General features: G+C 45.2%; 1 protein-coding gene, 1 long non-coding RNA gene and 1 pseudogene across 4 annotated transcripts; 1 reads left to right on the forward strand and 2 right to left on the reverse strand.

Moving 5' to 3' along the window:
• The first annotated feature begins 267 nt into the window (after positions 1 to 267).
• LOC101770637 lies at positions 268 to 4611 on the forward strand (annotated as a pseudogene).
• Positions 4612 to 4938: 327 nt separating this feature from the next.
• Positions 4939 to 8886, reverse strand: LOC111256310. Its single transcript, XR_002676373.1, has 5 exons — positions 8154 to 8886; positions 6615 to 8017; positions 5798 to 5886; positions 5477 to 5597; positions 4939 to 5264 (listed from the first exon to the last, which is right to left on the reverse strand). It is a non-coding gene; the product is annotated as an uncharacterized LOC111256310 (long non-coding RNA).
• Positions 8887 to 9746: 860 nt separating this feature from the next.
• LOC101760766 (50S ribosomal protein L9, chloroplastic) lies at positions 9747 to 12659 on the reverse strand. Of its 3 annotated transcripts, none has more exons than XM_004957125.4 (7): positions 12411 to 12658; positions 11713 to 11840; positions 11285 to 11330; positions 10557 to 10654; positions 10427 to 10474; positions 10149 to 10328; positions 9747 to 10054 (listed from the first exon to the last, which is right to left on the reverse strand). In XM_004957125.4, exons 1-6 carry the CDS (start codon positions 12564 to 12566, stop codon positions 10208 to 10210), a joined length of 597 nt encoding a protein of 198 aa, XP_004957182.1. In that variant the 5' UTR covers positions 12567 to 12658; the 3' UTR covers positions 9747 to 10054; positions 10149 to 10207. The 3 variants fall into 3 exon arrangements, with proteins under 3 accessions (XP_004957182.1, XP_004957184.1, XP_004957183.1); XM_004957127.4 differs by having other exon boundaries at positions 9749 to 10054; positions 10207 to 10328; positions 12411 to 12659; XM_004957126.4 differs by having other exon boundaries at positions 9749 to 10054; positions 10122 to 10328; positions 12411 to 12659.
• Between the last annotated feature and the right edge of the window lie 172 nt (positions 12660 to 12831).

Consider the following 12831-nt stretch of genomic DNA (forward strand, 5'->3'; position numbering starts at 1 on the left):
GTCGAGCCGCAACGGACGCATGCATGGTAGGAATAGATGGAACCCAATGGCGGCTGTAAAGCATATTGCGCATATGGTGGAAGAGTTGATGTGCTTGGGGCTTCATGAGGAGACAGTGCAACGGAGGCCGGTGGAGAGGTGGTAGCCGCCGGAGGAAGGGTGGGTGAAGGTGAACTCAGATCGATCCCTTGATGGTCGGATGGGGAATGGTGCAGGCGTGGCGGTGCTACGGGACCATCTTGGTCAGGTTATCGCAGCACAGGCGAGATGGCTTGGCCTGGTGTAGGAAGCTCTAGTGGCGGCGGCAACGACAACGCTGGATGGATTGGTGCTGGCATCACAACTGAGGGTCCCAAAGGTCATCCTATAATCAAATAGCTCCATTTTAGTGAATGCTCTGACGTCCACAACGATGGATAGGTCGTTCATTGCTAGTTTATGGCATGATATTAGAGAGCTCTGCAGGCCGTTTAGGTATTTTAAAGTTTGTTTAGTTAGAAGAGAGGCAAACTCTATAGCAGATAGGTGTGTGAAGGAGGTGTCGGATGACTCCCCCGTTTTGAATTGGCTGGTCTGCATTCCGCAGTGGCTTCAGAAGCAGCAGCCAAAGATTGTAATCCTGCTGTTTGATTGAATGAAGCTCTCATTCTCAAAAAAAAAAGGATGGAGGATGTAGTTGCATGACCATTTGAAAACGGTGGATAATATTTTGTGAAGTCAGCCTACACATTATTGAAGGAGGAACAACAGCTTAATTAAACTGACATCAAGAACTAGTAGAGTGGCTTGCTCATCAAATGGTTGTGTATGGTGGAGAGTCCTCTCGAAAATGAAGGTTCCACCGGAAACTCAAATCTTTTGGTGGTGGGTTATAAACAACTTTATGCTGACGAAAACGGAACTTCGGAGAAGGCATGTTATCCAAGAGAGCCCGTGGAGGATTTGTACCATGTAGTAATGGAGCCAAGTGTTTTTGGGAGGCGGTGAAGAAAGTGATTGGGAAGAAACTCCCTGCTCTCCACCTGACAACATGGGCTACAGACTTTGTTGTCAGGTGATTTTTGCTCAATGAATGAAGAAGCTCTGTTCATATGCAGAGTATGGTCACTAAGAACTGGCAGGAACTCGCAGCATTAGATGCTTTGCTAGTTTCTTAATTTATTTTGTAATAACAGATGCCAACTCTTCAGCTCATGGCTGTGCAAGGAGGGCCTCCATTGTAAACCCAGAATGTTCTTGGATCGGTTACACTCGTGAATGGATTATAAGGAGATTATTGATCAAGATTGTAATGCCTGCCGTGATGAATGAAACTTTGGTATTTACTCTAAAAAAAGGATGGTGACAAGTAGTTTGTTTTACTAAGAATGTACACAGGGGCAGCTGGTGGAATAGAAGCAATTGCTTCTATACAAGTAAGGAATTATTAGTACATTTACAAGGATCATATTTACTTGGTTCCATATTTGAGTTCATTTGCTTGCTGATGTTCTTCACCTTTTTCTTCTATCTTGTAGTGGTCTAGAAGGGTCATCAAAGTAGTTTTTTGTTTGTTTGTTTGAGCAATTATCTTTTCTTCTTCTTCTTTTGGGATAGGCTATCTTGTCTAATCAGGATGTCCTTAAACTGTTTTATTGTGATTCTGAGTATAGGAACCGTGGTGGATTCACAAAATTGCTTGCCAAGACACTGAGTTTGATTCTACATGTGTACCTATACTGACATTCAGGTTGGGTGTCCCTATCCAATTACTGAACCCTGTTTATTACATTTTTACTACTAAACTATGGGTCTGTTTGGTAGAGTTCCATCTAATTCTGATTCTCTATGGAAGCTGATTCTCTGAGAGAAGTGATTCTGTGGCTGAGTGATTCTCTTCGATTATCTAGCATAAACTCGTAAAATCAGGATGGAGAATCGCTTCAGAGAATCAGAAGAAGCTACTTTTTTCAGCTCCTAGCCTCTTAGTTCATTTCAGAGAATCACTTCATAGAATCAGCAGAGAATCACTTCTCTCTGAAAAAACTGTTTGGCAGAACTCCTGCTAGAATCAACAGAGAATCAGCTCTGAGAGCTCTGCCAAATGCACCCTATATGATGAAATTTTCTGATTCCTGATTTAGAGTCCTAGCAGGGAACAACCCACCCTACTTAGTATATCATGTTATGTGGGATGAGAACGGATTTAATTAACACTGACGGTGGTTGTAGAACTTAGTCGAAATATGTCTGCAAGTAACGTTCTATAGGTAATTTTCAGCAGCTGGAATCCCCTTAATTTTCAGATGAATTAATTTGTTAATTCCTTTTGCAATCTCTCAGTGTGGCTGTAGTTAATTGGCTATATAACAATTATAAACTTATATTTTGGATGAACCTGCACTGGACCTTGCCACATGATTGTCAATTAATCTGATGACTTGATTAATTGATTTTCATTATCTGCACCTATTCCCATGGGAGTTGCGCAAACAGTGGCAGCATATTCATGAAATTCACGAAACATATGATTTTATTTTACGTAGGTGTGGCGATAAAGAAACAGTTGAGCGATGAGTTGCTTTGCTCGATCTCTTTGTTCTTTTCTTTGATGGGATTGTGACCAAAACTCTTGGTACCATCAGCAACTCTTCATGCTTCTCTCATGCACAAAAGGTTGACATTTTTAAAGATCTACGGACTCAAGGTTCGTTTGAGTTCCACTAATCCATCTCAAATGGACATTTATCTGCATTTCTACTGTTTTTAGGTGTATGCTTGGAGAAGAGGAGAAATGGGAAGGCTTGAATCAGGAATGGTAAGGGTAGCCACATGGTGCAACTATAGATTCAGTTTCATACTTGTGAGGATATTATTCAGGAAATACACTTTGGCTGGTTAGAGTCTGGTGTGAAGCCACATGCTGTTTCTAGGATTTAGGATGGAAGAATAGTCTTAGTTCAAGTATTGTTTGGATAAGGTCGAGGTTCTATTTTGGGGTCTTAGGAGCATATGCCCTCCTTTACATTATTCTCCCGGACCAGTATTTTGTGCAATATGCTTCTCTTGTATGATTGATGCCTGAAATGTTTTTCCAGTAAGAAAAGATTACATTAGGTCTTTCCTGGACCAGAGTACATTTTATGTCTCATCAATCTGGTCGCGAGAGGCTTAGCATGAGCGTGGGACCAGTAAGAAAAGATTACATACCAGTATACCACGTATGTGTTCATACCAGCATCGTCTAATCCGTATTTCAATCGGAAGAGGTCCAGTAGTAATCGCCTAATCGAAATCGGGAGAAGGTCTCAGACCACCGATTCCGAGGCATCCGATTCTAAGCTGCTCGGTCGGCGATTACCACCTGGCGGATCCGTTTTTACGCGACAACACATCTCCGACGGAGACTCCGATGGTTCGGGGGCAGGCCACCGACTCGGAAAGCAGGCAGCAGCCAGAGCAGAGGCAACCTGCGGTGCTCTCCACCAAAGCCAGAGCTAGCGATCGACGCGTTCGCCAAACGATTCATCAGACAGCGATCATGGGGATCATCACGGGGAAGAAGGCTCTCTTACGCTGGCGATCTCGTTGCTCGCCGTGCTCCTGCCGTGCGCCGCCGCGCGCCCCGTCACCGAGACAGCTAGCATCGACGGCAGCCGGAACCTGCACCTGCCGCTCCGCGGACCGCTGCTGCGCGGCCCGGAGAGCGTCGCGTTCGACGGCGACGGCGCCGGCCCCTACAGCGGCGTCTCCGACGGCCGCGTCCTGAGGTGGAACGGGCAGGCGCGCGGCTGGTCGACCTACGCGTACAGCCCGGGCTACGACGTCAAGGGCTGCACCGCGTCGAGGATCCGGCCGGCGGAAGTCACCGAGAGCAGGTGCGGCCGCCCGCTGGGCCTGTGCTTCCACTACGGGTCCGGCAACCTCTACATCGCCGACGCGTACAAGGGGCTGATGCGTGTCGGGCCCGGCGGCGGCGAGGCGACGGTGCTGGCCACGAAGGCCGACGGCGTGCCGCTCCGCTTTACCAACGGCGTCGACGTCGACCAGATCACCGGAGAGGTGTTCTTCACAGACAGTAGCATGAACTATCCGCGGTCAAAGCACGAGAGAGTCACGGCCACCGGAGACTCGACGGAGGCGCCTCATGAAGTACGTTCCAAAAACGAATCGTGTCACCGTGCTGCAATCCGGCATCACATACCCTAACGGCCTTGCCATCAGCACCGATCGGACGCACCTCTTCGTCGCTTTGACTGGGCCGTGTAAGTTACTAAGATACTGGATCAAGGGTCCCAAGGCGGGTACATCAGAGCCGCTCGCTGATGTGCCGGGTTATCCTGACAACGTGAGAGCCGATGGCAAAGGTGGATTTTGGGTAGCGCTACATCGGGAAAAGATGGAACTTCCATTTGGTCCAGATAGTCACCTGCTCGCCGTGAGGATCAATGCCTATGGGAAAGTGGTCCAAGTGATGAGAGGTCCTAAGAGCGTGAGGCCGACCGAGGTGGTGGAGAGGGAAGGAGGCAAGCTATACATGGGTTCTGTGGAACTACCCTATGTCGCTGTTGTTAGCGAATAGGAAGTTCAATTTGCATCTTAGTGCTTTGTTTTAGGTTTTTTGATCTTGCTATTTTCTTAGGAGCTTGAATTTTTATTTATACTTTAGTTAAGATTGCACTAGTCAATTAAGATACTTGTTGAATGCATACTTACTGTACTTAAGAGGCTACTACTTACTGTACTTAAGAGGCTAACTAGGTCCGTGCCCATGCGTTGCTACGGGGCAAACAAATTCCCTCGTAGCAAACAAATTTCCTCATTGAGCATAAATTTTCATGCTATGAAATATTTGCAACGTTAGCACAACCTATGAAAGAAATTAACAAACTCAAATAGGGAAAGTAGAACTAATTAAGCAAACAAATACTAAATTAAGCTACTACACCGTGGATTTTTTTTCATCAGGTTTATTTAATACCTGCAATTTACAAAACTTGCAATGCTATTGGCAACAGAAGCACTGCATTGTTTCTTTTTGATTCTTACGGTTAGCACCATGAGTAGCATAATCCTCCCCTTTTTTAGCCAATACAATTCAGTTCTCTAATGTCAATTTTCTCTAAGAAGTAAGAAGTATGCACTATGTCAGTTTTCCATGCTTATCATGATTGGTTACTGGAGCCCAAGTGAACTTCCACTTCCTGCTTCTCTTGATCCTTTCTCTGTCGTATGTACTTCACAAACTTCACAAATCCCTTGCTTTCATCGCCCACTATTTTCTTCTACACGTAAATTGCAAAAAGATTATTTAGCATGACAATAAGAAGCACATAGCTAACTCTGCATCAAAGATAATTTGTTAACAAATGGAGAGCTAGTTCAAAGTGAAACAAAATGGAGAGGTAGTTCAAAGTGAAATAAAATGGTGAGCTAGCAGTGCAAGATTAAATCAAGAGCACATTGAAAATTTAGAATACAGTACAGAAGTTCGTACCAATCCAAACTTCCAAAAGAAATTAAAGTCATTTGCTACTGAATTACTCCTACTGAACAGCTGATGGGAGGAGGAGATCGAGAGATGTCTTGAAAGCCCCTGCGCCCACAATCTCCTTGTACTGCACAATGCACACACGAAATTGCAGAGACCAGGAAAAAGCAATTTTTTAGATGAATTCACAACACAGGATATAATGACGAACGAGAACAGAGAGCAGCACCCTGTTAATTGACAATGAACCCAAGCCAATGAGATGAAACGACATTAGTATTTAGCAGGCAAGAAAAGCGACAGCGGCGGACAGCGCATAACACATACCTGGAGGTAGCAACCGGTGGGGAACATCAACGTTGGGGTCGTCCTCCTCCTAGCACATTGAGCCCTCTTAGCACGAACCTCTACATACGCTGACCATAATAGTGCACGTCAGTCATTTCAGAGAATCAGAACAGCAGATAAAAAGTAGAGAATGGCATGACATGCAATTTTGCAGACCACAAGCAAGCAACAAGCTATACAGCTCAGTCATTTCAGAGAATCAGAACAACAGAGAAGAAGCAGAGAATGGCATGACATGCAATTTTGCAGACCACAAGCAAGCAACGGCTGGTAATCTCAGAGTCCTCAACCTAGCCAGTAGAGAAGAATGAAATAAGACAGAGGAGAATGACCAGTAGCAAAGAATTGGCAAGTACAGAAATCATGCCTTTTGTAGTGTTAAAGTCATCATCCCATGAGAAAACCAAAAAATTTATATATAAACCTTGTTTGTTTTCGAATGAAAATTGTGCAGCTTCACAAAGCTTTCGGCAGAAGACAAAATACTTTGGTAAATATTGGTTTCTTAAAAATTTACAATACACATTCTTATAGAAAAAAGAAACCTAGCAACATAGGTTTAGCTTGTTTACTTCAGATTCAGAGTTGCTGCAAGGCAACAGGTTGCAAATTATTGAAATTAGTAAAACAACCTGCAACCTACAATTAGCTGCAAACTAACACACAATCTGAAATGTGAGAATATTGCTCAACAAAAATAAAAAAATATTAATATGCAGCAAATTAACTATTTATGTATAACCAAGAAAATTTCGTAGAGTGCCAACAAAGACACAAAGTTCAGAACACTACTTACACAAGAAAGTCTTCAGCACACGCTGAATGGCAGCAGCGAAGAACAGTTCCTTGGTCTGTATGCACTTGATTTCCAGAAGGAACAACACTCAATGTTTTTTCCCAAAATCTGCTATTTCTGAAAGGAAACAATAGGTTTTTTTTCTAAACTATGGTCGACTCTATATATGGTTCAGATATTGTTCTTGATTACTAATGCCTTATAATATGTATAATACACGAACAATTTCAGGGCTCTCTAATTTTATACTTTTAACACATGCCCTAAATAAATGCCTGTGCCTTTATCCACAGTAAAATTTAGCCTTCCTAAGCATGCAAAATAGTCTGTTGCACAATAGAATCACTATTTCATCAGGTGCCTTGCCAAAATAACGGTATATCACTTTTGTACACAACTATTGATTAGGCATATACTACCAAAAATCTGCTTTGGTTTTGATATCAATGCAATTATTTACAAAAAGAAGCATTTTAAAATGATGGAGACATGGAGTAGTAGGGGAAATGGCTCCATCCGAAGATTTCAAAGATAAAATGATAATGCAGAGCCTCACCATTCTGCTGGTCTGTTCCAATCCAGAGCAAATGGAAATGCCATGTGATGAGGAAAAATACACCACTACCAAAAAAACAAACACATGAGGGCGGGCACATGCCACAACTCAGAATTTAGGCCTTTGTGCTCTCGTGCTTCTGAAAAGCCAAAAGCATTTGGAGCTATCAATCAGACTCACAGCCTCCCAACTCTAGTCAAAGTAGCTAGGACCTCTGCCATTTGTACTCTAAATATCTATATTTATCTTGATACTACATTAGCATGATAAGGGGAAATAAAAGGTGCAGATCGATGGTCACTCCTTGTGCTCAGTGGTTGTAGCAATCTCTCACTCTCCTGCTAACTTATTTCTCAGCCCAGTTAGGGAGTAGCTTCTTGGGTATGCATAGCACCGAGCATTCCTAGCATATTGAGATCACAAATATACATGTTAAACTAAACTGACTTTTCAAAATTAATAAGCACGTGCAGAAAGTAAAGAAAAACAAGAGTAGTACGATGCCAATATAAGAGTAGATATATCAGTTCAAGTGCTTGCTGTTATTCCAAAACACAAAGCGCCAAAGGGATATCTTTCACACTAAAATATTTAAGCATTGCAGAAGAGCTATGCAGTGTGATGATCAGGAGTTCAGGACATGCTCTGGATGCAGAACAAAGACACTGAATCAAAGTAAATCCATACTCAGGCGACACAAGAAACAAAAAGACATTATGTAGTGATCTATGCAGCCCAAAAAACATATCTGCAAGCCTCCCAACTGAACCAAGAGCAAGAGCAATGTCAAGCATTCACTTGTGCAAATCCTCTTGGTGCACTTGAGCAATCACGGCCAGGGGTAGAGCTGCAAGTGCCACCAAATTAAACACTGTCAAATAAAATTAAATAGTGCAGGGGCACTCACGATTGGAAAGGGATGGGAGGTAGGAGGTGGAGCCCCAGCGCGTGATTGATGAGAGATCAAGAAAGGGCGTGCAGACCTTGCCGGCATGTCCGTGGATCACATGAGGCTCTGCAGATGATGCCGACAGCTACAGCAGGAACGATGGGAACGAGGGTGCAGCGGATGGAGCTCATGGTGGCGCATTCGGCCAGCACCTCTTTGGATCTATCCTCCGCCGCGGATGCCGCGAATCCAACCTCCTCGGGTCGATGACAGTGGGGGACACTGCCCTAGTGCGGGCGATGCGCGGGTGGACCTCATCCTCGGCACCCCTTCTCTATCTCGGCGTTGAGGTAGATGTAGAAGAGCTCGAACGCTGTGAGGAGGTAGAAGAACATGTCCCGCACGAACGATGCCGGAGCACGGCACACGGCGCAGCGATGAGCGCGACGGTGCTAATGACGAACGCGGAGATGAAGGCGCCGGCAGAGAGGATCGCCGCGGCGGCGCCCTGGGGATCCCGCCAGGGCCCCCGAGCGCGGCGGCGGAGGCGGAGGCGCACGCGTCGGGCGTGTCAATGCGGGAGGGGATGGAGCGGAGGATGGGCCGACGGTGCGATGGAGGACGCGACGGTGTGGCGATGGATCACGAACGCGGTCGGTGGGACGTGAGGGGCGGCGGCGGAGGGGAAGGATGCGAGGCGCGGTGGCGGCGGGGAAGGAGAGAGGCGAGAGGCACAGATGGATCGTAGGGCAGAGGGAGTTCCTGGGCGCGGAGGGACGTTCGAGGGTGCGTGCGGAGGGGAGACCTTCTATCGCATGGTGCACAGACCTCCGATGCCGCACTGCTGGGCACGGAGGGTTCTGAGAATCCATGGAGCGCGGGAAGATGTGGGCGGAAGGTGAAAACGTACGACGTTTTAATCTCAGTTTTGGTTTTTTTAGCTGTAGAGATGTGACTAATGTTAGCACAGTTGGGTTAAAATGCAAAGTGACTGAAGTCCAAAGCTTAACAGAGCAAAATATACTTCCAGGTTTCTATTTGCAAGTTCAACTTCAATCACGTATGGGAACATGAACACGAGAACACCCATTTACTTGGAGCACATCGGTATCCAAAGTCGAGAAAAACATGCAGGCATCTGAAGAAATATGCTGATTCAGAGTTTCAAAATTCTAATTCTGAGCACTTCATAGACTGAACAATAAACTCAACCGAACCGAAGCGAGACGTTCTCCAGGAACTACGGTTAATACCGATGCTCCCAACAAAACTTTGGCCGAGTGAATCAATGCGCCACAGAGCTCTCAACAATCAGGGCAACCCCAGCGATCCGAAGCACGCAATTCTCGAAGATTTTGCTATACCATTCCCACAGTAGGAAGTCACACAAGTTTGTTCACCTTGGCACCTTGCACGGGTCACCGGGAAGTCCTGCTCGTCCTGCCGGCACCACCAGAAAACTTGGCGCCTTGATCCACTCCGGGTTGACGAGAAACTTGTTGTCCCGCGCCCACTGCTCCTTCTGGGTCCCCGGATCCTCTTTGACATCGACCTCGGGAGTTCAACTGAAATTGCTCTAAGAAAACACGTCTGTTCTGAAGGTGTATTCGGATTCGGCGCCAGTGCGGATACACATCCGACCACTGTGAATGACTCACGTCTCAGGCGAATTTTGGGTAGGCGGTCATGAATTTTCTTAATCTCTATATGAAGGCCATGTTCAAAATAACATGCTAGTTAAAATTCCAAAAAAGGGACCAAATCCAGGGGCTGCCTGGACTACCCTTTGGATCCGCCCCTGCAAGTAGTGCTCTAGCTTTCAAACCAATTGTGCTTTACAACGTTTTCTATTTTTTACCCCACGAAACAAAACGCACAGAAAATTGTAGAAAATTGACTTTACAGGTAGGATGGGCACTTGATTATGGATAAGAATAAAGAACCATCCCAGGCCTCCATTGTCTACCACAGCGCCTGTCAGTTTCAGCAAAATCTCTGCACGAAACAAAGGCAACTATTTAAGAGAAGACCACGATGACTCCAATAGCCAAAACTCACAGACATGGCGATTGCATCTGTGCTCACAGACCGGCGGAATCAGGCTACACCAGAGCCCACCATCCACTCAAAAGCTTCTGTAACTGCACCTCATTTCGCGTAGACGTTCAGCCTTACTCGAGCTGTCACGTCCGGGTGAAGCTTAATCTCCGCAACATACTCTCCGATTTCACGGATTTCTGGAACTGTCACAAGCCTCTTGTCCACATCCCTACATGATACAGCTTGTCAGCAGTAAGCAAAGCCATAACAATATGAGAAGCACTATTAAGCCTGTTTAGCAGACTACCAGTTAGAAGGACACACTACCTGTTAAGTTGCGACTTTATTATGTCAACAATATCTTGTGCCGTGACGCTGTGCACATTAAAGGATTTTGTCAGAAAAATGAAAGTAAGAGAAGACAAGATAGATAGAGGATTATCAACTAAGAACTTGCCTCCCAAAGATTTGTTTTCCTTTTCCACCTTTGCGTGGAATCTTGAAAGCCCCAATGGTTTCAAAAACTTGAGCAAGTTGTTGCGCCTCTTCTTTAACCTAATGTAAGTAGAGAAATTTTGAAGACTATAAATATCAAAAGGATAAGTAGTTAAGTATACTCATTCGCAAATGGCACTCATAATATTTCTGTTATGGTCGGACAGAAATAACAGAAACGGAAAGCTCAGAAGTAGGTGTCAGGTTCACAAGAAGCTGGAGCCAGTGTTGAGTCTGAGTTAGAGTGCAGTCCGAGTCCAGTTTTTGCTAGAAGTATATACTTTAGAGTTTGTTTAGATTACAATTTCCAAATTTGTGTGAGTCTGATTGTAAAATGGCTGGCTATATATGCAAATTGTTCTCTTAAGTTTGAGATCAAGCAAATACAATCAATCTAGTTTTCTCATCCCAAGTTCTCTGTTTCCTTATCCTCTTATTGTCGGCGAGTTTGCTGGCAACAATTACCACACCACAGGTAGGAAGCCGGCCAAGGAGTGGCCACTGACCACCCACAGCTATCCATAAGGTCACTGCCTCAGGGACATGCTCAGGAATTAACTTTTCGAATTTTCTTTTTCAGACAATAAGGACAGTAAGGCTAAACTGCAACTAAAGTTTAGCCTTCACACAACAAAGGACACTGAGTTTAACTGCAACTGCATTTTTTACTGAGTGAAATATTTTTCTTACCCGCTTCTTCTCAGCTTCTATTCTTTCCTGTTCTAGTTGCATTTCCCTGCAGAGAGAAGTAGAATAAAGAAGTTTTTTTCACTTACACATCCAATCAAACATTCGACCACTTAACATATGTTACCAGAATTCTAGTGATAAAGGTGCATGGATTCCTATCTCAATCAAGAACCCTGGGCCCGAACTAAACCCTCAGAGAATCAAAACAAGCATACCACAAAGAAGTTCATAAGGTGCCTACAATGTTACCAGCCACTGAACCATTTGATGGGGAGTGGAATTTGCAGATAAGGAAAAATACGTGAAAAAAACAAACAAATATCATAAGTAAACATCAATTGATTTTCTTGGCAATGCCTATCAGTAAGAAGCAGAGTTCATCAGGAGTGAGAGAAAAAGAAAGGGCTACAATGCAGCGAGAGTGTTACTTGAGGACTTCTGGGGTTAGAAGCGTAGCCTTGCCCTTGGGAAGGAGGAAATTGCGGTAGAATCCAGCTCGCACCTTCAATGTATCCCCTTTCCTCCCCACCTCTTCTATGTCGTCTGTCAGTATGACCTTTGGGGAAGAAAAATTTCAAGAAAAGTAAATTGCATGTAATGCCAAGGGTAGTGACAAAAGACAACAAAATGACCAGGTGAAACACGACGGTGTGCGGTACCACATCGTCAATTTAACTGGATGCAACCATGTTGCATTCTTGTACAATCAGGCAGTCACTAGGAACTCCAAATTGAGGCACTAGCTTTCCTCCTGCGAAGATTAATTCCCAGTATCTAAATCCCTCACCTAAAAGTCTGATTAGAATACAACTACGTGTCTTAGTTGTGTGAACCAGTAATGTATCTTGCCGGTTGCCACTGAGGCAGCCAAAAGTTTCCTCTAATACCTTTTTATCTACCGATCAGCTAAAAATGCATCACTTTGGAGAAGAAAATCAAAATGTAACGGATCTGGACCTATTAGGTTGGTGGCACTCATCTAACATGAATGCTGAAATTGTTAGAAAAAGATTGGGGACTCGATTTCATGCACTCGGCAATCTGCACGCACTAATTGATGGCGCGATCGGAAGCAACTGTGCGCAGAAGTTACAAGAGGGGTCAGGGGAGGGTTCGGGGAGCCGACCTGGCGGTACTTCTTGACCTTTCCCTGGGCGACGATGACCAGAGACGGAGCCCGGCGAGACGCCGTGAGGAGGCGCCCCGCTAGCGGCCGAGAGGAAGAGCGGGAGGGGAAGGCGGACGTCAGAGGCAGCGTGGAGGCGCACGACGGCGACGCCATTGCTCTCCTCGCTTCGCTTCGCTTCTCTTGGAGCCTGGGGGCAGCTGCTGCGGCAGCTTATTAGTGAGTGATTTCTTATCCGCTTGGGCACCTGGCTCACGCGATAGGGAGATAAGGCGCGACCCCTGTCCCACGTGACCGGTCAAGCAAACGCGCGCTCCCCCGTTGTTTGGAAGATGGTTTGAGGGAAAATAGCAGCGTCCCTTTTCAGTTTACCTCAGAAATCAGAACAAGTGAAAGAAAAAATGGGATTCTGAAATCTGAA

This window comes from Setaria italica, chromosome II, assembly GCF_000263155.2.
Source record: "Setaria italica strain Yugu1 chromosome II, Setaria_italica_v2.0, whole genome shotgun sequence".
NCBI classification, from domain to species: domain Eukaryota; kingdom Viridiplantae; phylum Streptophyta; class Magnoliopsida; order Poales; family Poaceae; genus Setaria; species Setaria italica.